The sequence below is a fragment of the Schistocerca piceifrons genome, chromosome 4 (genome assembly GCF_021461385.2).
Source record: "Schistocerca piceifrons isolate TAMUIC-IGC-003096 chromosome 4, iqSchPice1.1, whole genome shotgun sequence".
NCBI lineage: Eukaryota > Metazoa > Arthropoda > Insecta > Orthoptera > Acrididae > Schistocerca > Schistocerca piceifrons.
Genome location: NC_060141.1, coordinates 750745234 through 750770651, shown reverse-complemented (window position 1 = coordinate 750770651; position 25418 = coordinate 750745234). Strand labels below are relative to the sequence as shown.

Here is a 25418-nt window from a genome sequence, read left to right as displayed (position 1 = left end):
TTTTAGCGTGAGACTTTTTCGCGTCTCTGTTACGTTAGGACCACCCCCCAGCCCATGTTAAAAGTTAGAGCCCTCCATAAGAACAGTATAGATCTTACGATAACACAAAAAGGGCCACACCACCCGCAAGTTTTAGCGTGAGACATTTTCGCGTCTCTGTTACATCAGGACCACCCCCAGCCCATGATAAAAGATAGAGCCCTCCAGAAGAACAGTATAGATCTTAAGATAACGCTAAAAGGACCACACCAGCTGCAAGTTTTAGCGTGAGACTTTTTCGCGTCTCTGTTACGTTGCAAACTTTAAAAACATTGCCCCACCACGAAAAGTATAACGTTTCTCATTGGATAGACAGAATTTCTGTAGGCGGAGCTTAAGGTTAACATTGAGACCCTGATTGGTCAGATGAAAACACAGCCAGATATTTTTTTTTAAACCAACTTCGGTAAATTGTAGTAAGGAGACGTTAGGAGAGAGTTGCTTGAGAGTTGCTTCCGAGAGGGCGAGCTGGACGGAGCTGCGCCCTGCCCCCTGACGAACACCGACAAGGTAATGAACACACGCGATGCCGCATTTTTGAGCGCATAAGGCTTCACTCAGAACTGCAGAAATCTCATCTGTTACATCTCCTTTACGTAATACTAGTGTCGCTCGTCAATTAAAGCTCATGGTGTTCACATTTGCCACTTGAAGTAAAAATCCGAAACGCGATGATTTTTCTGTTATATAGTTATTGAGAAGCCACATCAGCCACTGTAATTTACGACAAGTTAGATAAGTAATTAAAGATAATTGAGGGTCACTGTAGACCATTTTGATAGTTTTCTCTCTTGTGAAACTTAATTTAAACCTAGATTATAGATGTGATATGGCATAGGTCATCCTTCGATCCATTGTAGAACTTGGAAACCCATTCAGGGAATATTCGTTCACATTTTTGTTGGAAGCAGTTGGTTTTTACCATCCTGTATTAAAACATTTCCTTTTATCAATAGTGCAATTTATAAACGATGTTCTGTGAGTAGAATAAAATTTCCAATGGTAAACTTAACTGCTTTTTCGACGTTATTTTACCAGCTAACTAAAAATAGGAAAGCCTTGAACCCCTTCCACTAAATTTAGTTAGTATTAAGATTCTTTTACAGGGAGTGCAGTGGAGCTGACGCTGAAATCATTAAGTATTTGGTTATATCATCGCTAGTCTCACTGAACTCTTCTGAATTCTACATGTCATGTGTGGTCTGGCGTCTCCTCACCAGCAACAGGTCCCAGGTTCAAACTAGTCAATTCCCTAAAAAACACGCTCAGAGCGTCGTTGTGCGAAAGTGGTAGGGAGACACGATATAGAACAAACAGACACCAGGCAGAATGTTTAGAAAACCCATAATGTGAATGATTCCTTCAATAATGTTGCGTGGTGGTGTGTTCCTAAAAATGTATCTGTTGGCCTTATGACTAAAGTTAGCAGTGTCTGATGCTTTAATAACTTTTAATGGTGGGAAGTATGAAAGACTTAAGGTTCTGGAGAAGTTAGGGGTAAGATTTGGACAGTACACATTTACAGGACTGCGGGGACTAGATGAGCTTCGTGTACGTGAAGCAGAGTTAGCTGCTCAGCAAATGACGAAAGAAGCAAAAAAGAAAAGGAGGCAAGCACTGGGGTGTTGTGACACTGGAGAAGACACAGACTACGGGCCAGGGCAATTCTAGTGTATAAAAGACGCAGAAATGTAAGTCTGTATAAGAATTTGTATTAAACCTCAATATCTCTGAACTACAGTTTTTGCAATAAATGACCCGTTTTTTAAAAAGGTACTGATGGTAGAGACATGAATTTTCGCAGCGTGCCAAGTGTGAGATTCAACACATATGGAACTAAAATAATTAAAATATCCTGAGTTACTTTGTTTTTATGTTCATTTACTTACAAAATTCTGTCAAAAAACTGTATGTTTGAAAAAAAAGGTAAAATGTCCCACAATACAATTTTAGTAATAATTCTAGTTCAGTGTATCTAGAAAGATGTATTCAATAATTATGAAAAATTGTAAGTTGGTGTCTTAAAAAGTTTCCAAGATAATGGGTCACAAAATTCAATAATTTAACATTGACGGCATAGGACATACAGTGTCCCCTTAATCGCTGGGCTAGTTCATTCGTTTTTTCGGAACGGGAGGCCAACACCCGCTTTCGTTCGGTACGCGATACGCACACCCTGCAATCTATCTCAAACGATTTTACAGAGACCATTCGGTAAAAAATTTCATTTTTGCGTTACATATGGCGTTATTTTCATGATGACGTGCCCATCAGGTCGCTAATGGTTATAGTTATTGCGTTATATTTGCACTGAAATTTGTTATATTTGCATTGAAATTCGAAATAGTTTGCAATGTAACAGGAGTCGCTATGATTTTGCATTTGGTGCATATTACATAAAATGTTGCTGCGTATGACATTTAGCTAACACACTGAATTTTGCTTAAGATTTGTATGCAGGTCTCCATCATTCACCAGTCTTGGGAAAATTTATCCAACATAGCACAGTGATTTGCGATCACGCCCGCCAGCGATAAACCCAGAATGAAATATCCACAACGTTCATCGTATTTCATAAGCGGTTTGAGATATCGAAATGAGATTTTGGCAAATGATAGCACACAAAGGGTAGAGTATTTTTACCTTAAAGTTGTTATGCGAACCTTCATTATCTTCCGTTATGTTTGACTAACTACATACTGTTTCGATGAAATAATGTATATTTTAAGGGCCATCAATAGCTAGTGAAACGAGAAATCGTATGGGTTTTGAAACAATCTAAGACAATAAACGTTTATTTTTGTACCGAGGAAGCGCTTTTTCTCAGTTAATGAAATTAGTGAATCACTATTTCAGAATACTCTCCCAGTTACGTCTGCACAGCATCTTAGTGAGGTGACATTGTGTAAGCTCCTCAGTGTTTTGACAAAAAAAAGCAAATTTTCGTATGGCTCCACGAGAAATATAGGTTTTACTCAAAATTAGCCACTCATGACGTTGCTCTCTTGAGTACAAATGGTTAACAAGCCATGCGAAAATAAATTGCTGCTTTTGTTGCATTTTCAGCGGAATTATTTTTGGATGCTAACCAAAAGAGTTATGACAGTAGATCTTTTTGAATGGACACCATACAAGTGTGGGCGTGCAGGTGCTCCACTTCATACATACAAAAAACGTGAGCTTAGGCTTGCTGTGAATGACAGTTCTCCTCCCACGCTCGGCATTTTCCGTACAGAGCCTGCCCACAACCCCCACCACCTCCAATATCCCCACATGTGTCCTGCCGACTGCGTATCTAGTGGCCACATTATTGTGCGTGCGCTATAGACGACTCCATGATGACTGTTGCAATTACTCATTCGCGCATGCCACCTAGCGAGAACGTCAGGAACTAATAGTGTTACGTGGGAATAAAACTTGAAGATATACTACATTCAGTGCTGTAACAATCATTTCTCTAAGTTACTTACCCTTTTCACAATTAAATGTTACTTTTGCATAACCGGTTTATAAACAGTCTGTATGTTGTACATTTTAAGAACTAAAAATGCTCTGTCATTGCTACATATGAGAGCATGCCCATGTACAGAAGGTGCTATCTAACTGTGACGAATCTACATAACGTGCTGTATTTTATCCACCATAGTGACAACATGGCATGAAGTACGAACTCATAATGGAAGATATTTTACAACAAAAATTCTTTGGAGATATGTAAATTTAGTTTCCATTCCGGTATTTTAACGTCAAACAAAAAAATTTTTCTCAATTATTTTTTTCATAAATGATGATAGGAGATATACAGGGTGTGTCAAAAAAATGTATACACACTTTGAAGCGTCATAGAAAATTTATTTCCCATTCTACAATGTTAAATTTCTGGAAATGTAAAGCTTAAAGTCCAATTGGAAAAATAAATGCACTTTGCAAATGTGATTAATATTCAAACTTGTGGCCTTCAGCATAAATACATTTCTGATTCCGTACATTGTACCAAAATGTCCAATGACATTTCTGCGTACACCACCTGAATCTCATTCCAAAGTGTGTCCAGGTTACGTGGTTTACGTTTGTACACCTCATCTTTTACTGCGCCCCATAAGAAGAAATCCAGCGGCATGAGATCTGGAGAGCGTGCAGGAAACTCGATTGGTCCCCTGCGTCCTATCCACTGGCCTGGCACATTGTGATCCAGGTATGCTCGTACGTTCCTATGATAGTGCGGCGGGGCGCCATCTTGTTGGAAATAAAACTCATCATTACCGTATAATGCACGAATGGCAGGGAATATGGAGTCAGCAAGCATTGTTAGGTATGTTTCTCCAGTAACAGTACCTTCAAAGCGGAAAGGCCCAATGAGTCCCCTTGCAGACAAACCACACCACACATTTACACCAGGCAAATTCACAGCCTTTTCAACTGTAATGTGAGGTTTATCTTCAGCCCATTACACACAATTGTGCCTATTGACAGTTCCATTGAGTTTGAATTGGGCTTCATCCGACCAATAAATCCCGGTTCACGTCTCACCATCTCCTGGACCCATTCACAAAATTCTAACCTTCGATCTGGATCGCCGTCACTTAGCTGTTGCACCGGCCTTGGAATGTACACTCTAAACCTGCCTTTCTTCAGAATGTGTAGCACACTACTAGCACTTACATTACTCTCACGTGCCGCTTGCGTTGAAGATTTTTGAGGCGAACGCTGAAACAGTTCCAAGACAGCAGTTGTGGTTCAAATGGCTCTGAGCACTATGCGGCTTAACTTCTGAGGTCATAAGTCGCCTAGAACTTAGAACTAATTAAACTTAACTAACCTAAAGACATCACACACATCGATGCCCGAGGCAGGATTCCAACCTGCGACCGTAGCGGTCGCTCAGCTCCAGACTGTAGCGCCCAGAACCGCACAGCCACTCCGGCCGGCCCGCAGTTGTGGGATCATCACTTGTAGCTGTACGAGGTCGCCCTGATCGACCACACACCCACATCACACACTGTTTCATGAATTTCGAATTTGTCTCGTAAACGTATAATTGTTAACCTTGAAGGTGGTTCTGTACCATACTCACTTCTCCACTGTCTTCGAACCGCAGCTTCCAGTACCACTTAATTATCTGCTTCCGCGCTTCAAAGCTCAAACGCACGTCCGCCATGTTGCAGATACTTCCTTGCCACTGCTGCCACCTGTTGAAGAAACATAACATTACTTTCTCACAGATATTTAACCTTGTAGAATGGGAAATAAATTGTCTATGACAGTTCAAAGTGTGTATACATTTTTTGACGCATCCTGTATATGATGTACACTGAGGAGAAAAAAGTCATGGGATAGCGACATGCACATGTACAGATGGCGGTAGTATCGCGTACACAAAGTAAAAAAAGGGCAGTGCATTGGCAGAGCCGTCATTTGTACTGGTGTGATTCATGTTTACGTTTCCGACGTGATTATGGCCACGCGACTGGAACTAACAGACTCTGAACGCGAAACGATAGTTGGAACTAGACGCATGCGATATTCCACAGTGTTAAGAGCGTGCAGAGAACTCCATATATCAAGCATTACGTCTCACCACGAACAACGCATTGACCGACAGCGCTCACTTAACGACCGAGAGCAGCAGAGTTAGCGTAGAGTTTTGAGCGCTAACAGACAAGCAACACTGCGTAAAATAACCGCAAAAATCAATGTGTGACGTACGACGAACGTATCTGTTACGACAGTTAGGCGAAATCTGGGGTTAATGGGCAATGGCAGCAAACGATCGACGCGAGTGCCTTTGCTAATAGCGCTGCATCGCCTGCGGCGACTCTACTGGGCCAGTGGCCATATCGGTTGGATCCTAGACGACTCGAAAACAGTGGCGTGGCCAGATGAGCACAGATTTCAGTTGGTAACAGCTGATGATGGGGATCGAGTGCGGCGCAGACCCCGTGACGTCATCGGCCCAAGGTGTCAACAAGGGACTGTGCAAGCTGGTCGTGGCTCTGTAATGCTATCAAGTAGTACAGCATATCCTCTTGAAATATCATGGCAAAAACTCATCATAAGCCGACTGAAGCACCCTCACTCCCAGGTGCAATATTATTGTGGTCAACTAATAGATAAAGAAAAGTTTGTGTTGCCGAGATATAGATGCTATGTCCTTGCATACTTTCACAATTTGTTTTGACCAACGAATACACAGGGTAAGGAAGTTGACAGTCTGCAGGAAAAAAATACAAACTTTCTGAACTACAAAAATTGCTACATAATGAAAGTTAGCATTAATTTTAAGGTTTCTGGAGACACCATGGTACCTGCGCCGGTTTGTGTGACAATAGATACGTCTGCATTTATCGGCAGGTTTGTAGTAGAAGTGACAAAAGAAGACCCTTGTTTTTTATAGTTACAGTGGACTTGGTGCAGCTGCTTGCTGTATCTATCTCAACCAAATGCGTAATGCGATTTTACCTTGAAGCTGAAACAGGAAATTAATTTTTAAAGAAACATTCTTATTTTTATAAGAGAATTTCTGAAACTTACAGATAACACTTCATAAAAGTGCCCATATCGCACCATCTGTGCCAGCCCATTCATGGACCATCTAAATGAATCCTTCCTAACCATGCAGAACCCCAAACCCCTCACTTGGTTAAGTTTTATTGATGACATTTGTGATCTGGATCGAGGATGAGGACACCCTACCTACATTCCTCCAGAACCTCAACTCCTTCTTCCCCATTTGCTTCACCTGCTCCTCCTCAATCCAATGAGCCACCTTCCTTGATCTTGACCTCTACCTCAAAGATAGCTGTATCAGTAACTTCATCGATATCAAACCTACCAACCATCAGCAATACCTCCAGTTCAAGAGCTGGCACCTATTCAGTACCAAGGAATCCCTTCCATACAGCTTTGCCACCTGTTGCCGTCGCATCTGTAGTGATGAGCAGTCCCTTTCCAATTATACCAAGGATCTCACCTTGTACAACAACAGATCTCCCATGTCTTATCTCTCCAGTCACCCACAAATTCCCAAAGTCCCACCATCTGGCCACAAAGCAGCAAACAGGTCGTGGCTCCATAATGGTGTGGGCTGTGTTTACAAGGAACTGACTAAGTCATCTGGTGCAACTTAATGGATCGTTGCCTGGAAATGTTTATGTTAGGTTACTTGTAGACCATTTGCAGACATTCATGGAGTTCATTTTCCCATACAACGTTAGGATATTTTGGATGATGGTGCGCCATGTCGTTGGGCCAGAATTGTTTACGATTTGTTAGAAGAACATTTGGACATTTCGAGCAAAAGATTTCGCCACCAGATCGCCCGATATGAGGCCCATCGAACATCTATGGGACATAATCGACAGGTCAGTTGAGGCACAAAATTCTGCACCAACAACCCTTTCACAATTATGGACGCTATAGACCCGACATGGCTCAATATTTCAGCTGGCGGCTTCCAACGACTTGTTGAGTCCATGACACGTCGAGATGCTGCACAGCGCCGGACAAAAGGGGATCCGACGCGAATTTAGGAGGGATCCCGTGACTTTCATCCAGTGTATGTGCATTATGTTACAGACCAGAAGATGACAGTTACACTGTGGAAACTGGTTGTCAACAATAAAGACTAATTTACAGGGTGGCGCACCTAATGTGTTACAATTTTGTTTTTGAATATAAACTTTATTGTCAATACAATCTGAAAGGGAAATATACTACAATGAAGAGCTGTTGTTCTAACTCAGCACATGCTCAATATGTCCACCATTTCGTTTCCTAACTTCCTTAAAACGAACACTGAAGTTAGTGATTACCGTACGGCATATGTCTTCCGTAACTTCACTGCAAGCTTGAGAATAAGTCTTCTGCGCTCCATTAAATCACGTGGACGTTTCGGGAATAATTTTTCCTTTAGGTACCCCCAAAGAAAAAAGTTGCGTGGATTGAGGTCTGGACTATTAGGGGGGCCGGGAGGGGGGGAGGCAATTTTGTCCGTCATTGAAGCGACTTGGAAACCTGAGTGAAATGATCCGCATGTCGAAACGCTCGTGTAAAAACTCCAACACAGTGTTTGCAGTATGTAGCCTTGCTCCATCTTGCATGAACCACTGCTTGTTGAAGGGCAAGGCAGTAGGCAGAAGCTGTGGAATGAAGCTATTGCGAAGCACACTCAAATAACGCTCGTTGTTCACAGTTACTTCAAAGAAAAAGGATCCAATAAGTCCGTGACTGGAAATCGCTGCCGACGCCATAATCCTCGGAGCATAATGTTGTCGTTCATGAAGCACTTGTGGGTTTTCAGTGGCCCAAAAGCATACATTTTGTTTGTTAACCACACCGTCTAAATGAAACCGCGCCTCGTCTGAAAACCAAACGTTGTTGAAAGTTTCTTTCCTATCCTCCGCCCACTGAGCAAACAGTAGTCTCTGCTGCTTGTGTTCTTCAGTGAGCTTCTGTGCACAGATCATCTTGTATGGGTACACATGGAGGTCACTTTTAAGAATGTGTTGAACAGAGCGTCTGGATATTCCCAATTGCACTGCTGCCTTTCTACGCGATTTCCCGGGACTTCTCTGTACAGCAACTCGTATCGCTTCAGTATTCTCCGGCGAACGAACAGGCTTAGGACGAGGTCACTTCTCTTCCAATACTCTTCCTTCCTGTACAAATTAATCTTACAACCTCTAACAACCCTACCACAACAAAGGTCAAAATTTAACAATGATTGTGGTGTTGCTCACGCTGCTAAATACTGCATTTTCGGGCAACAGCAAAGTTATTATGTGGCAGATGTCATTAGAGCACAGTTAATAAAGTCATTTCATGTAATAATAAATAAACTAGGCACTCATCTTTTGGTATTTCCCACGCTGGTCTCGTTGTAAAATCATGGCTCAATCGTCGAAACTGTAGGTGGTGATGATTCCAAGATCGGATGCAAAGAGGCCTAGGTTTTATTCTGGTATATTCAAAAGTTTTGTAGATGCGCTTCACAAACCATTCTTGAAGATTAAACCTTTCAAAGTTAGCACAATGGTGATGCAAAAAAATAGTCAGCACTCCGAATTTAAGTTACACTTCCTTTTTATTGATTTTGTGGCAATATCACATAAGACACAAAACATCACTTCACAATACAAAACATACTTGAAAACATGTTCATCACTGTTAAAGTTCACATTTTATAAATTGACTACAATATACGTCTTTTCAACATGACGTCCAAGACTTGTCCTTCTCAAGGTCCGACACTCTAGCTAACTAATAATCGCTTACGCGCCCAAAAATCAAGAGTTACAAGTACGTCAAAGATCATAGTGACAAAAGAAAGAATACACATAAGAATAATATCATTGCAATATAAACACATCGAAGTATCAAAGTACTTCTGCATTAATGACATCAAATCTGAATGTTGTCTCAGAAATACGTCAACTACTTTACAGAAACACAGTAGAATATTACTGGTATCGAGAGGTTCAGGTGAAGTGCCGTAATGGTTACGTAATTCAAGTACCATTACAAACCTGTGGATGGTCTTCTTGCAAGGGACCCATCGTGTGTTAAACTGTTGTCGAAAACGCCTCTGAGTCACAACAAGGCTTTTCGTTTCATGAAAAAGTAACATAATTGCCGATCGTTGCTGTGTCGTCAGTCCTCCATTGTCAGCCATTGCTGCTTACTAGTCTCCTAGCGGCAGTATCGTGAATTACACGTCATTTCCTAACTCATTTGTTTTTCCAAGCTCTGCTGGTACTGCTGTAGAGATCCCAGCGGGATATCTAATGTCCGTCGTAAATTGTGAAAGAAACAATTGGTAAAACATTTCGTGCGCCACCCTGTATGCGACCTTGGCTTTTGGAAAGTTCTTTCCCAGATGGGTAATGTATTGATCAGAGGTTATAAGGGCGTCCTGCGTGACGCGCTGCTGTGACTGCTGGTGGTGTTCACAGGTACTTCGCGGTGCTGAAGCCGATGAAGCTGAGCGACGTGGCGCGCCGCGGCCGCTACCTGCTGGCCGCCGCCTGGATCATGTCGGTGCTCTGCAGCACCCCGCAGGTCAGCCGGCACTGCCTCGCCGCTGCGCCACGCCTCCTCCATCACTTCCCTGTCTTTAGTCATTTATTTATTTCCAGAATGAGATTGACACTCTGCAGCGGAGTGTGCGCTGATATTAAACTTCCTGGCAGATTAAAACTGTGTGCCGCACCGAGACTCGAACTCGGGACCTTTGCCTTCCGCGGGCAAGTGCTCTACCAACTGAGCTACCCAAGCACGACTCTCGCCCCGTCCTCACAGCTTTACTTCCGCCAGTACCTCGTCACCTACCTTCCAAGCTTTACAGAAGCTCTCCTACGAACCTACAGGACTAGCACTCCTGAAAGAAAGGATATTGCGGAGAAATGGCTTAGCCACAGCCTGGGGGATGTTTCCAGAATGAGATTTTCACTCTGCAGCGGAGTGTGCGCTGATATGAAACTTCCTGGCAGATTAAAACTGTGTGCCCGACCGAGACTCGAACTCGGGTCCTTTGCCTTTCGCGGGCAAATGCTCTACCAACTCAGCTACCCAAGCACGACTCACGCGCCGTCCCCACAGCTTTACTTCAGCCAGTACCTCGTCTCCTACCTTCCAAACTTTACAGAAGCTCTCAGGCGGAAGTGAAGCTGTGAGGACGGGCGTGAGTCGTGCTTAGGTAGCTCAGTTGATAGATGGCTCAAATGGCTCTGAGCACTATGCGACTTAACTTCTGAGGTCATCAGTCGCCTAGAAGTTAGAACTAATTAAACCTAACTAACCTAAGGACATCACACACAATGATGCCCGACGCACGATTCGAAGCTGCGACCGTAGCGGTCGCTCGGCTCCAAACTGTAGCGTCTAGAACCGCACGGCCACTCCGGCCGGTAGTTGGTAGTACTCTTCCCGGCCAAAGGCAAAGGTCCCGAGTTCGAGTCTCGGTCCGGCACACAGTTTTAATCTGCCAGGAAGTTTCATTTATTTATTTACACGTCTAGTTACGTAGGACCAAAGTCAGGAGCAAATCTCCAACGTCATGGAACGTGTCAGTACATGAAATTACTACATAAAAGTAATAACAGATAAAAATAAAACTTTTATGAGCCCAAAAAAGTCAAGCCATAAGTTTACGTAAAGGCAATCAACAATACAAGAATCAGCTTAATTTTTCAAGGAACTCCTCGACAGAATAGGAGTGATCCATGAGGAAGCTCTTCAGTTCCGATTTGGAAGCGCCTGGGTTATTGCTAAGATTTTTGAATTCCGTTGGTAGTTTGTTGAAAATGGCTGCAGCGGTATACTGCACACCTTTCAGCACAAGAGCTAAGGAAGTCCGATCCAAATGCAGGTTTGATTTCTGCCGAGTATTAACTGAGTGAAAACTGCTTATTCTTGGGATTAAGCTCCACTACTGGCCATTAAAATTGCTACACCAAGAACAAATGCAAATGATAAACGGGTATTCATTGGACAAATATATTATACTAGAACCGACATGTGATTACATTTTCACGTAATTTGGGCGCTTAGAACCACAGAAATCAGTACCCAGAACAACCACCTCTGGCCGTAATAACGGCCTTGATACGCCTGGGTATTGAGTCAAACAGAGCTTGGATGGCGTGTACAGGTACAGCTGCCCATGCAGCTTCAACACGATACCACACTTCATCAAGAGTAGTGACTGGCGTATTGTAAGGAGCCAGTTGCTCGGTCACCATTGACCAGACGTTTTCAATTGGTGAGAGATCTGGAGAATGTCCTGGCCAGGGCAGCAGTCAAACGTTTTCTGTATCCAGAAAGGCCTGTACAGGACCTGCAACATGCGGTCGTGCATTATCCTGCTGAAATGTATGGTTTCGCAGGGATCGAATGAAGCGCAGAGCCATGGGTCGTAACACATCTGAGTCCACAGCTCATGGTCGTGCGGTAGCGTTCTCGCTTCCCGCGCCCGGGTTCCCGGGTTTGATTCCCGGCGGGGTCAAGGATTTTCTCTGCCTCGTAGTGACTGGGTGTTGTGTGATGTCCTTAGGTTAGTTAGGTTTAAGTAGTTCTACGTTCTAGGGGACTGATGACCTAAGATGTTAAGTCCCATAGTGCTCAGTGACATTTGAACCATTTTGAACACATCTGAAATGTAACGTCCAGTGTAAGTGCCGTCAGTGCGAACAAGAGGTGACCGGGACGTGTAACCAATGGCACCCTATACCATCACGCCGGGTGATACGCCAGTATGGCAATGACGAATACACGCTTCTAATGTGCGTTCACCGCGATGTCGTCAAACACGGATACGACCATCAAGATGCTGTAAACAGAACCTGGATTCATCCGAAAAAATGACGTTTTGCCATTCGTGCACCCAGGTTCGTCGTTGAGTACACCATCGCTTGCGCTCCTGTCTGTGATGCAGCGTCAAGGATAACCGCAGCCATAGTCTCCGAGCTGATAGTCCATGCTGGTGCAAACGTCGTCGAACTGTTCGTGCAGATGGTTGTTTTCTTGCAGACGTCCCCATCTGTTGACTCAGGGATCGAGACGTGGCTGCACGATCCGTTAGAGCCATGCGGATAAGATGCCTGCCATCTCGACTGCTAGTGATACGAGGCCGTTGGGATCCAGAACAGCGTTCCATATTACCCTCCTGAACCCACCGATTCCATATTCTGCTAACAGTCATTGGATCTCGACCAACGCGAGCAGCAATGTCGCGATACGATAAACCGCAATCGCGATAGGCTACAATCCGACCTTTATCAAATCCGGAAACGTGATGGCACGCATTTTTCCTCCTGAGACGAGGCATCACAACAACGTTTCACCAGGCAACGCCGGTCAACTGCTGTTTGTGTATGAGAAATCTGTTGGAAACATTCCTCATGTCGGTACGTTGTAGGTGTCGCCACCGGTGCCAACCTTGTGTGAATGCTCTGAAAAGCTAATCATTTGCATATCACAGCATTTCTTGCTGTCGGTTAAATTTCGCGTTTTTAGCACGTCATCTTCGTGGTGTAGCAATTTTAATGCCCAGTAGTGTAATACTGTTAACAAGATATGACAGTAAGGAATGTATGTATTGAGAGGCCAATCTCAAAATACCCAGAATAGTGAACAGGGATCGACAAGAGGTTCGTGAAGTTACACCACTTATTGCCCGAGCCGCCCCTTTCTGAGTCAAAAATATCCCTCTAGAATGGGAAGAGTTACCCCAAAATATACTTGTAATACCATACGACATAAGCGAATGAAAATAAGCAAAGTAGACCAATTTCCGTGTCGAACATCCACTCACTTCAGATACCGTTCGAATAGTAAAAATGGCAGCATTAAGTCTTTGAACAAGATCCTGAACTTGGGCTTTCCACGGCAGTTTACTGTCTATCTTTCTATCTGAACACCTAGATATATGAACTGTTCAGTTTCACTAATCATATGCCCATTCTGTGAAATTAAAACGTCGGGTTTTGTTGAAATGTGTGTTAGAAGTTGTAAAAACTGAGTCTTACTGTGATTTAGCTTTAGTTTATTTTCTGCAGGCCATGAACTTATGTTACGAAATGCACTATTTGAAACCGGCCAGTGTTGCACACAACATCCTTTACTACCATGCAAACAGAAATATTTTATAGTTACCGGTAATACTAGAGGGCACATAATTTATATAAATAAGGAACAGGAGTGGCCGCAACACTGATCCTTGAGGCATTCACCATTTGACCGTACCCCACTCAGACCCCACATCACTGTGAATAATACCTTTTTTCTGTAAGTTGTTGAAGTAAGATGTGAACCAATTGCGAACTGCTCTCCGTATTCCGCAATGGTCTCAACACAATTAAAACAGTTAAATAAAAAAATATGTCCAGCGTTGGAAACCTTTTTTTTAATCCTTCCACTACATCAGAGAGAAAAGAGAGTATAGCATTTTCAGTTGTTAAATTACTTCTAGAGCCGAACTGTACATTTTATAGCAAATTATGTGATATAAAATGATCAATTATCCTTGCATACTCAGCCTTTTCAATAACGTTAGCAAACACTGATGGCATAGAAATAGGTATAAAATTGTCTACATTACCCCTTACTCCCTTTTCATAAAGCGGCTTTATGAATGAGTAATATAATCGTTCAGGACACTGACCATTCTTAAACGAAAAATTACGAATATGGCTGATAGAGGGCTAACAGCACTTTAATATTCTGCTAGGCACTCCATCATACCAACGAGAGTCCTTAGTCTTCAGTGACACGTACTTCAGTGTCTTCAGTGACACGTACCCGAGTCATACGATAATAGTCGGTGGCGACTTTAATTTACCCTCGATATGTTGGCGAAAATACATGTTTAATTCCGGAGGTACGCATAAAACATCATTTGAAATTGTGCTAAACGTATTCTCTGAAAATTATTTCGAGCAGTTAGTTCATGAGCCCACGCAAATAGTAATCTGTTGTGAAAACACACTTGACCTCTTAGCAACAAATAATCCTGAGTTAATAACGACATCAAAACGGATACAGTGATTAGTGAACACAGGGTTGTCCTATCGAGATTGCATATTGTGACCCCCTAATCTTTCAAAAAAATCGAAAAATATACCTATTCGGACAAGCAGATAAAAATTCACTTGACTTCTACCTGAGAGACAATCTCCACTCCATCCAAATTAATGATATAAGTGTAGACCAGATGTGGCTTGAATTCAGAGAAATAGTTTCGGCAGCAATTGAGAGATTTATATCAAATAAATTAACAAACGACGGAGCTGATCCTCCTTGGTACACAAAACGGGTCAGAACACTGTTACAGAAACAACGAAATAATCATGCCAAATTTAAACAGAAGCAAAATCCCTAATATTGGCGATCTTTTACAGAAACTCGAAATTTATCGCGGACTTTAATACGAGATGCTTATAACAGTTTCCACAACGAAATTTTGTCTCGAAACCTGGCAGAAAATCCAGAGAGCTTCTGGTCGTATGTTAAGTATGTTAGCGGCAAGAAACATTCAATGCCTTCTCTGGGCGATGGCAATGGAGATACTATCGAAGACAGTGCTGGCAAAGCCGAGTTACTAAACACAGCCTTCCGAAATGCCTTCACAAAAGAAGACGAAGTAAATATTCCAGAATTGGAATCGAGAACAGCTGCCAACATGAGTAACGGAGAAGTAAATACCCTCGGAGTAGTGCGGCAACTTAAATCACTTAATAAAAGCAAGTCTTCTGGGCCAGACTGTGTATCAATTAGGTTCCTTTGGGAGTATGCTGATGCATTAGCTCTGTACTTGACAACCATATACAACCGTTCGCTCGACGAAAGATCCGTACCCAAAGACTCGAAAGTTGCACAGGCCACGCCAATATTCAAGAAAAGTAGTAAGAGTAATCCACTTAAATAAGTAACGTCGATATGCAGCAGGATTTTGGAACATATATTGTGTTCAAACATTATGAATAACCTCGAAGAAAACGGTCTATTGAAACACAATCAACATGGGTTTAGAAAACGTCGTTCTAGTGAAACACAACTAGCTCTTTATTCCCAAGAAGTGTTGAGTGCTATTGGCAAGGGATTTCAGATCGATTCCGTATTTCTGGACTCCCATAAGACTTTTGACACTGTACCACACAAGCGGCTTATAGTGAAATTGCGTGCTTGTGGAATATCGTCTCAGTTATGTGACTGGATTTGTAACTTCCTGTCAGAGAGGCCACAGTTCGTAGTAATTGACGGAGAGTCATCGAGTAAAACGGAAGAGATTTCTGGCGTTCCCTAAGGTAGTGTTATAGGCCCTTTGCTGTTCCTTATCTACATAAACGATTTTCTAGACAATCTGAACAGCCGTCTTAGGTTGTTTGCAGATGAGGCTGTCGTTTATCGAATAATAAAGTCATCAGAAGATGAAAACAAACTTCAAAACGATGTAGGAAAGATATCTGAATGGTGCGAAAATTGGCAGTTGGCCCTAAATAACGAAAAGTGTGAGGTCATCCACATGAGTGCTAAAAGAAACTCGCTAAACTTCGGTTACACGATAAATCAGTCTAATCGAAAAGCCGTAAATTCAACTACATACCTAGGTATTACAGTTACGAACATCTTAAATTGGAAGGAACACATAGGAAATGTTGTGGGGAAGGCTAACCAAAGACTGCGTTTTATTGGCAGGACACTTAGAAAATGTAACAGACCTACTAAGGATACTGCCAACACTATGCTTGTACGTCCTCTTTTAGAATAGCGCTGCGCGGTGTGGGATCCTTACCAGATAGGGCTGACGGAGTACATCGAAAAAGTTCCAAGGATGGCAGCACGTTTTGTATTATCGCGAAATATGGGAGACAGTGTCACAGAAATGATACAGGATTTGGGCTGGAAATCATTAAAAGGAAGGCGTTTATCGTTGTGACAAAATTCCAATCACCAACTTTCTACCCCGAATGCGAAAATATTTTGTTGACTCCGACCTACATAGGGAGGAACGATCACCACGATAAAATAAGGGAAATCAGAACTCGTACAGAAAGATATAGGTGTTCATTCTTTCCGCGCGCTTTACGAGATTGGAATAATAGAGAATTGTGAAGGTGGTTCGATGAACTGTCTGCCAGGCACTTGAATGTGATTTGCAGAGTATCCATATAGATGTAGATGTAGATTTGCACACACATTCCGACAAGTGGTTAATGTGCTCATTATGGGGTGGGACCACGTCTGCTGGCAGTACAGGTCTGATAACGACGGGCATGCTGCTGCTGCTGCTGCTGATGATGATGATGATGATGAGTTGGGTTGAGGGGGAGCTCGACATCACAGTCATCAGCGCCCTGACGAAAAGTCAACATGAAATCTCATGGGTGGGGACAAAGGCTGTCCCCACATGCAGAGCACTTTATAACGTACTAGAGTCTGCCGCCCTTCCCCACCAGTTTAGGGATGAGGCTTGATAGTTTACAAACTTTCACCACTCTGTTAACACTGGTATCGGTGTCTGCGAGGACGGTGGGCAGATCTCCAGCGAGACCAAGGGCTGCCCTAAAATCAGTATACAAGACACACGTAGCCACAATATGTTGAACTAAAAGTGGCACGCCACAAACTTCACAGAAAGGTGGATCCTCCCCCTGGAGGAGGAAGCCATGTGTGAAAGGGGTAACGGGCATGCTGTGAGTGATGTCATCAGTCTCATGTTGAGGAAATAACTCCCATTCTTCCTGCAGGGATGCTCGCAAAGCTTGGAGAGTGGGTGGTGTATGTTTAAGTGATGCAACTTGTCTCCCTAGTGCATTCCAGACATGCTCTGAGGGATTCGAACAGGGAGAGCGAGCAGGCCACTCCATGCGTGCTGTATCTTCCGTTTCCAAGAAAACATCAGCCATCCTGCTCTATGAGGTGGAGGATTACCGTTCAGCAGCACGAAGTCTGGGCCCACAGCAGCTCGCAACAAGCGCACTCGAGGGCCCAAGATTTCGTCACGATACCTGACAGGAGTTAAACCTTGCCGATTTATCCATACAGTTTCATGCAGAGGTGCTCGCGCTGTCAACATAATCCCTGCCCACACCACTAGAGAACCTCCTTGATATCGGTCTCTTTCTACTACATTTCGGGCGCCCTCCAGATGCGAATCTGTCGACAATCACTTTCCAGACCACATCGTGACTCATCTGTGAAAAGAATATTGGCCCACCGATCGATCATCCAGGTGGCATGTTGATGTGTCCACTCTAGAGGTTCCTTCTGCGAACAAGCAGCAGAGGTACACATACAGCAGGGTCAAAACTGGTTCAAATGGCTCTGAGCACTACGGGACTAGACATCTGAGGTCATCACTCCCCTAGACTTAGAACTACTGTAACCTCCCCACAAAAATTTTTTTAATGATATTATTTAAAAATGGTAATGCACATTGTGCTAAGTGTAACCTCCCAGAGAAATTTTGAAACACAATAGTTGAATGCCCGCAATGAAATCTACTGACAATGACAGTTAAACAAAAATTAGCGGTCTGACTCAAGGTGTAAGCTGTCACGAAAATAATGAAAAACAATTCAATGCTAATGAGACTTCAGTGACAATGTAAACTCAATTAAACCGAAATATCGGTCTTTGGCCTGTGCAAAAAATCATAATTAATTTCTTACCTCATTGAAACTGCATGTCAAATTTCTGCTCTTATTGTTGGCCACGGCTTGGAGGAACTGCATCGCAAGCAATATTTTTTTTTTTTTTAATTTAACTGAAACTTTTCTTTAAAGGAAGTGGAAGGAAATCGTTCGTTCAATTAAATAGTTCTTTTGTTAAAAATATTGCTTTGAAATCAAAAATTATTATTGGGGCGATTGTTGCACAAATTAGTTACAGTTAATTTACATTATTAGCTGAGCGCATTTAAAAAATAATATACCTCATCCTGAATCTTGACCAGAGTGCCATGTCGACGCCCGCCGACTCCTCACACACAACTGCACTGGCCTACTGCTACCGACATACTGCTCTGCCCTACTGCTACTGACAGACTGCCCACTGACTACTGCTCGCAACTGTACTGCACGACTACTACTGACAGAGTCCCGCTCGCAACTCTTGCGCGGTCTAGCGCAGACTAGCCACGATAAATGGCTCTCTGGTCAGAGACTCTGCAATGCCTCGCCATCGCCGCCACACAACATACGTGTTTCATAACCCTCCACTGGGGGGGCAAAAATTTGGCAGCGATGGTGAGTCATTTGGACTTGCCAAGCGCGGCAAAATTTTTCTTTAATTAATCAACTTCTAGAATTTACAGAATATTTAGATACATGAATTAAATGTTGTGCACATGCACCGAGTACAAAACATTCCAAACAAAGACAAAATGTGAGTACAAAACATATTCGCAGATCAGAAAAATGTATATACAAATTATTTGACAGATAACAAAGTGCACACGCACTGAAAAAATTCTGTAGCATTTTCAGAACAAATAAACAGAATGGCAGAAAATCATGTTGACAAGTGACATGAGTGCACATGCACTGCAGTTCAGATCATATCAGCAAATGACGAAATGTATATACAATGAGTAACAAATGACATAAGTGCAAACGCACTGAAGTATTGAACATACAGAATGAGTACAAATCATATTGAAAAATGAGAAAAGTGCACAGGCACTGAAGTTCAGTAGAAAACATATTAACACATAACATAAGTGCACATGCACTGTAGTTCAGAACATATCATCAAAATAAAAATGTATATACAATATAAAAGACAAGAGTGCACAAATACTGTACTTCAGAACAAATTGAAAAAAATGTCTTTAGCATCTTCACAACAAATAAACATAATGGCAAAAAAAATCATGTCGACAAGTGACATAAGTGTACTCGCACTGGAGTTCAGCAAATCGAAAAAAATGTATATCCCATGAACATAAATGATGTTAGCAAAAAAATGATTTTCACTATTAGGATAGGAAAGGGAAGGATTGCATCATGGTTGTAGCACGTTAGATTGCACACAGCTGTTCTGAAAGTCCATATCTTTCCACAGAAGTACAACACCAAGTGACACAATTTGAAGTTCTTTTCCCATCAGAATTTATCCGCGTAGCCAAGGCACTGAACTGTCGTAGTAATGTTCCATGTTTTCATTTTGGCAGTACATTAGGTACACCAAACAGTGGGATCATAATAACGTCTTCATCCCTCACGGTGGTGGACAGCATGTCGTGTCAACACCACGCTCTTACAAGGCACACCAACGTAGAATTAGTGCAAAAACCAAATATAGTGCTCCATGATCATGAGGATGGACAGGACAAATGGACATTGCAGTAATTCAGGGTAGTTAGCTCATAAGGTGAAGGACATTAAGTCACATAATAGGCTTCATTGAGAATTACAGTAGTAGTTTGCGGCATTCATAGCCCAGTTATTGAACATTTCTGTACCAAGTATGTAGTATTACAGAATAATGTTCATAAAATTAAATTATTGGCATCATGGGTAATCGTATTACAATAAACAGTGGCAGTCCTTGGCCAGTTACAAAGCATATTTAGTATGACAGAATAATGTTCATCAGAAGTCTTAATTGAAAAGGAGAGTCAATTATTGGCCTAGCATTAACATAATACATTGAGTGATACAAATTATTGGCACTCATTGGCCATTCACCAAAACATGAAAAGTCAACATTGAAAACAAGAGCTAATTAATGGCATAATTAATAACATAATTCATTTAGTGACATTAATTATTGGCATTCAGTGGCCAGTAAGTATTGATTAGTATAAAACATTGTTCATCATTCAGTATTATTCAGAACTTTCTTAAATGAGTAGCATTATTTGAAACTGGTGATACACACCATTAAGAAGTCATGATTAAAAATCAGTTAATTACAGTCATAGCATTAATAATCATGGGCATTATAAGTAGTCTCATTACAATAAACAATGGCAGTTATTTGCCCGTTACAAAGCATTATTTTATATATATATATTTTTTTTGTATCATTAAGAAGTCATTACTGAAGTGACATACTATTCGGAGCTGATCAGTATTATTCAGAATTCTCTTAAACTAGTAACATTATTTGGGACTGGTAATACATTTTGTTTTTGTGCTAGCAATGCATTGCGTCGGGTAATTATAAGGGAAAGCAAGAAAAGAAAAAAAAATTGTTTCTGGTTTGTTGGTATAAATGAAAATGTGTAACGTCATCCGTCATAAGTCAGCTGTGGCAAGATTATGAAACAAGTAGAGTATATGTAATCACATTCATAGATTTAATGAACAACTGCTTATAGCGCATTAATCTCATAAATAATTTCTCCTGCAAAAAATATATAAAAATGGATTATTAAGCTGAAAAGAGAAATACATTTTATGCTGAAAAGTAGTGAACTTCGAATTAACAGGTAGTGAAATGTGTATAAAAAATGTGTTCCATAGCTGTCCTTTCCAAAACCTTCAGTCATTATACTATGCAATATAACACCTGCTGTCAAAACGAACTGCAACAAATACTTAAATAACTACATAGCCTAAATATAACTTCAACATTATCCTCATCTGCAAAGAAAACTTCATTATACATCTCATCATAACACCATTATCATCATCACCTGTAAAGAAAAACTTCATTATTCATAGCAGCATATTCTTCATCATTATTCATCAGCATTCATTATCATCTGCATAAAAATCACTTCATTACTCATTACACAACTATTCCTTATCTCTAGCATATTTCATCACTAAAACTAAGATGTGTAGTTCTGTCTGACAGCCTGCATCAATCACCTTGTATTCTGAAAGAAAAATTAGTTAAGACTGCTATTCTACGATGAGTATAGTATATTCTTGTTAATGCTTGTTAATCCTGATCCATTTACTCTTCCTCATAACGTTATTGCATCTCCTTTCGATCATTCCGTAGGTGAAATTCCCATTTCTGTTGAATTTATTTCTTACACGCATCATTTCTTTCTGAAATTGATGAAGAGAGATTAATGCCTTGCATTTAAATCATATACCCATTAAATAATGACTGGTTCATGGTGACACAATTAAGCATACAGCATAACATGACAGAAAACGTAATATGTCAAAGACATTGACAGTGTTCAAAGCCAAAAATGTACAGAGAATATCACAATGCAGCGGCAAAAAATGTAAAACAGTCACGATCTTGAGATGTCATAGGGCAACAAAAATGTCAAAGTCAACTGGTGTGTGTTATATCTTAACTATTTCACAGTGCATACAAACAAAACTGGAATACAATCATACACACAAAAAAATGGAAAATGTGCACGGTCTGATGTGTAACGACAAGAAGAGCGACCTGCTAACCTTACCTTGCCGGGCACTTGCCAAGAAAAAAATACGATAATCAACAGTAATTAGTCATGTGAATATAATTGCATAAGTGGTCATAAAAAAATTAGTAAATGGCATCATAGTGTGTTGAATCATAAAGTGTCTTCATTCAATAAAGGGTTTAATATTTGACCAATGGTGGTTGCCTTTCGATTTTCTGGTTCTCAAAGTTTCGACGTGTACCACGTTGGGATGAGGAATGCTGCGAATCCGATATGGTCCTGCGTATAGAAGTTCAAATTTACTGCACTTACCTTTTATTCTGCTGGATAAATAGTGTGTACGCACTAATATCTTCTGTCCAATGTGAAAGTCGCGGCGTGTACAAACCTGTTTTTGCTGTTTTCTCCGGCGCTCTGCGGCACGTTTGATGTTGTTCAGCGCAATGTTAATTATTTCATGGTGACGTAGGCGACGACATTTAGGGAAGTTTACTAATTCTTTAATTTTGTTTGGTGGTTCAACGTTTTTCAGTATAACAGACGGAGATAGCATAGTGGATTCATTTGGAATGGAGTTAATTACATCTTGGAATGAGAATATGTGTGTGTCCCAATCAATGTTTCTTTTGTGGCAGTATATTCTACACAGTTTACCAATTTCTTTCATTAATCGTTCACAGGGGTTCGAAGAAGCATGGTACTTGGATATATAAATCGGAGAAATGTTTCTAGCTCGTAACATACGTGTCCATGTAGCAGAACGAAATTGTGATCCATTGTCAGAAATTACTTTCATCACAAGCCCTACATGAAATAGAAAATGTTTTACAAATGCTTTCGAAACAGTTTTAGCAGTAGCTTTGCGTAACGGAGTGAAGGTAACAAATTTTGAAGTGAGCTCAACAGCGACAAATATGTAGCTAAAACCTCTGTTAGTTCTCGGAATAGGACCAAAAATAACTACTGCGGCCATGTGTCTTAATTTAACAGGTACAATGGGATATAAAGGAGGAATATGTGAAGTGGTCTCTGACTTAGCTTTCTGGCAAATTTTACAAGACGCTAAAACTCGTCGTATACGTTTTTCCATGTTGGTAAAATAACAGTTCTGTCTCAGTATAAGAAAACATTTTCTGGCTCCGTAATGTGCGTAACTTAAATGAGTGTACCAGATTAATTTGTTAACCAGTTCATCAGGAATGCATAATAACCAGCTGTTGCTGTCAGGATGAGAGCGGCGAAACAGAATGTCATTGCGTACAGTGTAATGGTTTCTAATCGTAACATTATTCCTATCTTGCCAAAGGTGTTTAATTTCTTTCCACACGTTGTCTTTATTTTGTTCTTGTGCTATGTCCTGTAATGTTGACGAAATAAAATTTTCAAATGCAACTTGTTGAATGTACATGACACTGAAATTTGCTTTGCAGAAGTTGGTTGCTACGTCTTGCTGATTGTTGCTCAGAGAACGCGATAGTGCGTCTGCTATAACATTTTGTGTGCCGGGAATGTGAACTATTGTAAAATTAAATTCCTGTAAATAAAGTTTCCATCTGCTTAATCTGTCGTGAGTGAATTTAGCCGAAAGTAAAAATTGTATCGCTCTGTGGTCTGTGTAGACGGTGGTATGTCTGCCATAAAGAAAGTGCCTAAATCTCGTGAAAGCCCATACAACACATAATGTTTCCAGTTCTGTAACGGAGTAATTTCGTTTAGCAGGTGACAGAATGCGACTGGCAAATGCGATGTTTTTGATTACTGTAGAGCCATCTTCTTCAATTTCCTGGAAAATATGTGCGCCTAAAGCGGTGTTGGAACTGTCGGTGGCAATGGAAAAATTTCTGGTAAGATCTGGGTGCGATAAAAGTGGTGCATTCAACAAAGCATGTTTCAGGTTCACAAATTCAGAATGTGCTTGCTTATCCCATGACCAAATAGTGTTTTTACCTGTTAATTGGCATAATCTAGGTGTGTCTAAAGCAGAGTGATGAATAAATTTACGAAAAAAATTAATTAAACCCAAAAAACTACGTAATTGTTTCTTCGTTGTAGGAATAGTAATGTCACGTAGAGCTTGAAGTTTTTCCAGATCAGGCGAAATGCATTCTGCTGAAATTACGTGTCCAAGAAATTTTATGGAAGTTTTGCCAAAGTGCGATTTACTGAGATTAACTGTGAGTCCTTGAGCATGAAAAGTTTGCAACAGTTGTTCTAAAATCACATTGTGTTCAGACCAGTTAGCTTCTGCAATAAGAATATCGTCTACGTACGTCGTAATTCTGTCTTTAAGTTCTGTCGGAAGTATTGTGTTCAAACCGCGAATAAAAGCTGCTGAAGAAATAGTTAAGCCGAATGGTAATTTACAAAATTGATAACAGTCGCCAAAACAGAGAAAAGCTGTATATTTTCTGCAATTCGGATGAAGCTGAATTTGCCAAAATCCCGATTTGAAATCTAATGTGGAATAAATAGCAGTACCGTGAAATTTCTGTAGAAGTTCCTCTAGTGTCTGTGGTCGATCTGTTTCATTCATAATAATGTCATTAATGTGACGTGAATCAAGTACAAGGCGAAGTGAGCCATCTTTTCTTAACAATATGTAGCGGGTTTATGTACGGACTAACTGCCGGTTCTATAATTCCTTGATCAAGCATATCCTGCAACTCTTTCTTAACCTGTTCTCTATGAATATGCGGAATGGGATAATGTTTGGCTTTAAATGTGTCGTGCTGTTTGACTTGAAATTCATACATAAAGCCGGACATAGTACCAGGAATGTTGTCGAAAACTGGAGCTTGCTGTAAAAGAATTTTGTGTAACTGCGTGCGTTCGTCGTCTGTATTTGCACTGCTCTCTTTAACCTTATCAGAAATCATCTGTATTACGTCGTAGTCAGCTTCGTCTGGAGTGTTATAGTTGTGTACATACGTATCCGTGAACAATGTGGGATTACAGTCTATGTTACGTGACACGGAAATGACCTCTGTGCGATTAATTGTTTGCTCTTCCGCAGATAGTGAGTGCTGAAATTCTATAGCAAATTGTATATTTTCATCCTTCAACATTAAATAAGAATTCTGGAAATCAATAACTGCGTCGTGTTGTACCAGAAAATTCGTACCTAAAATAACGTCTGTTGTCAATAAAGGAACAATCCAAAAATTAGAGTGAAAAGTATGACCTCCAATACAAAATGATAAATGCGTCTGTAATTTAACGTCTACTCCTTTACTCGATACTGCTCCTTTTACTTTCATTTTGCCTAATGGTAATGTAGGATACGTATTCTCTTTGTTGCACTCGTTGAAAGTCTCCTCATTTATCACTGATATAGGTGATCCGGAATCAATTACTGCTGAAAATTTCGATGAACCAATTTTAATTTCGATGATAGGATGTGAAATGGATTTTTGAACAACTGGTCTTTCCTGCAAAAGAGTGTCTCTGATGTCGTCAAAAGTAATTACATTTTCGTGAACAACATTTTGCGTGTCAAAGGTAGTGCTTGTGTTATTGGAAGATGCGTCCTGTACAGTGTCTA

At 41.0% G+C, this 25418-nt stretch overlaps 1 protein-coding gene across 7 annotated transcripts in view; it reads left to right on the top strand.

The window, feature by feature from the left end:
- The window catches only part of LOC124795084 (adipokinetic hormone/corazonin-related peptide receptor variant I), a 1108661-nt gene that overhangs the window by 955861 nt on the left and 127382 nt on the right, over positions 1-25418 (top strand). For all 7 annotated transcript variants that reach the window (XR_007016642.1, XM_047258908.1, XM_047258905.1 and 4 more), the window contains one exon: positions 9990-10095. Coding sequence is in view for 6 of the 7 variants with exons in the window: in XM_047258908.1 (XP_047114864.1) it covers positions 9990-10095 (106 nt within the window). In the remaining variant the exon portion in view is untranslated. The remainder of the gene's footprint in view (positions 1-9989; positions 10096-25418) is intronic.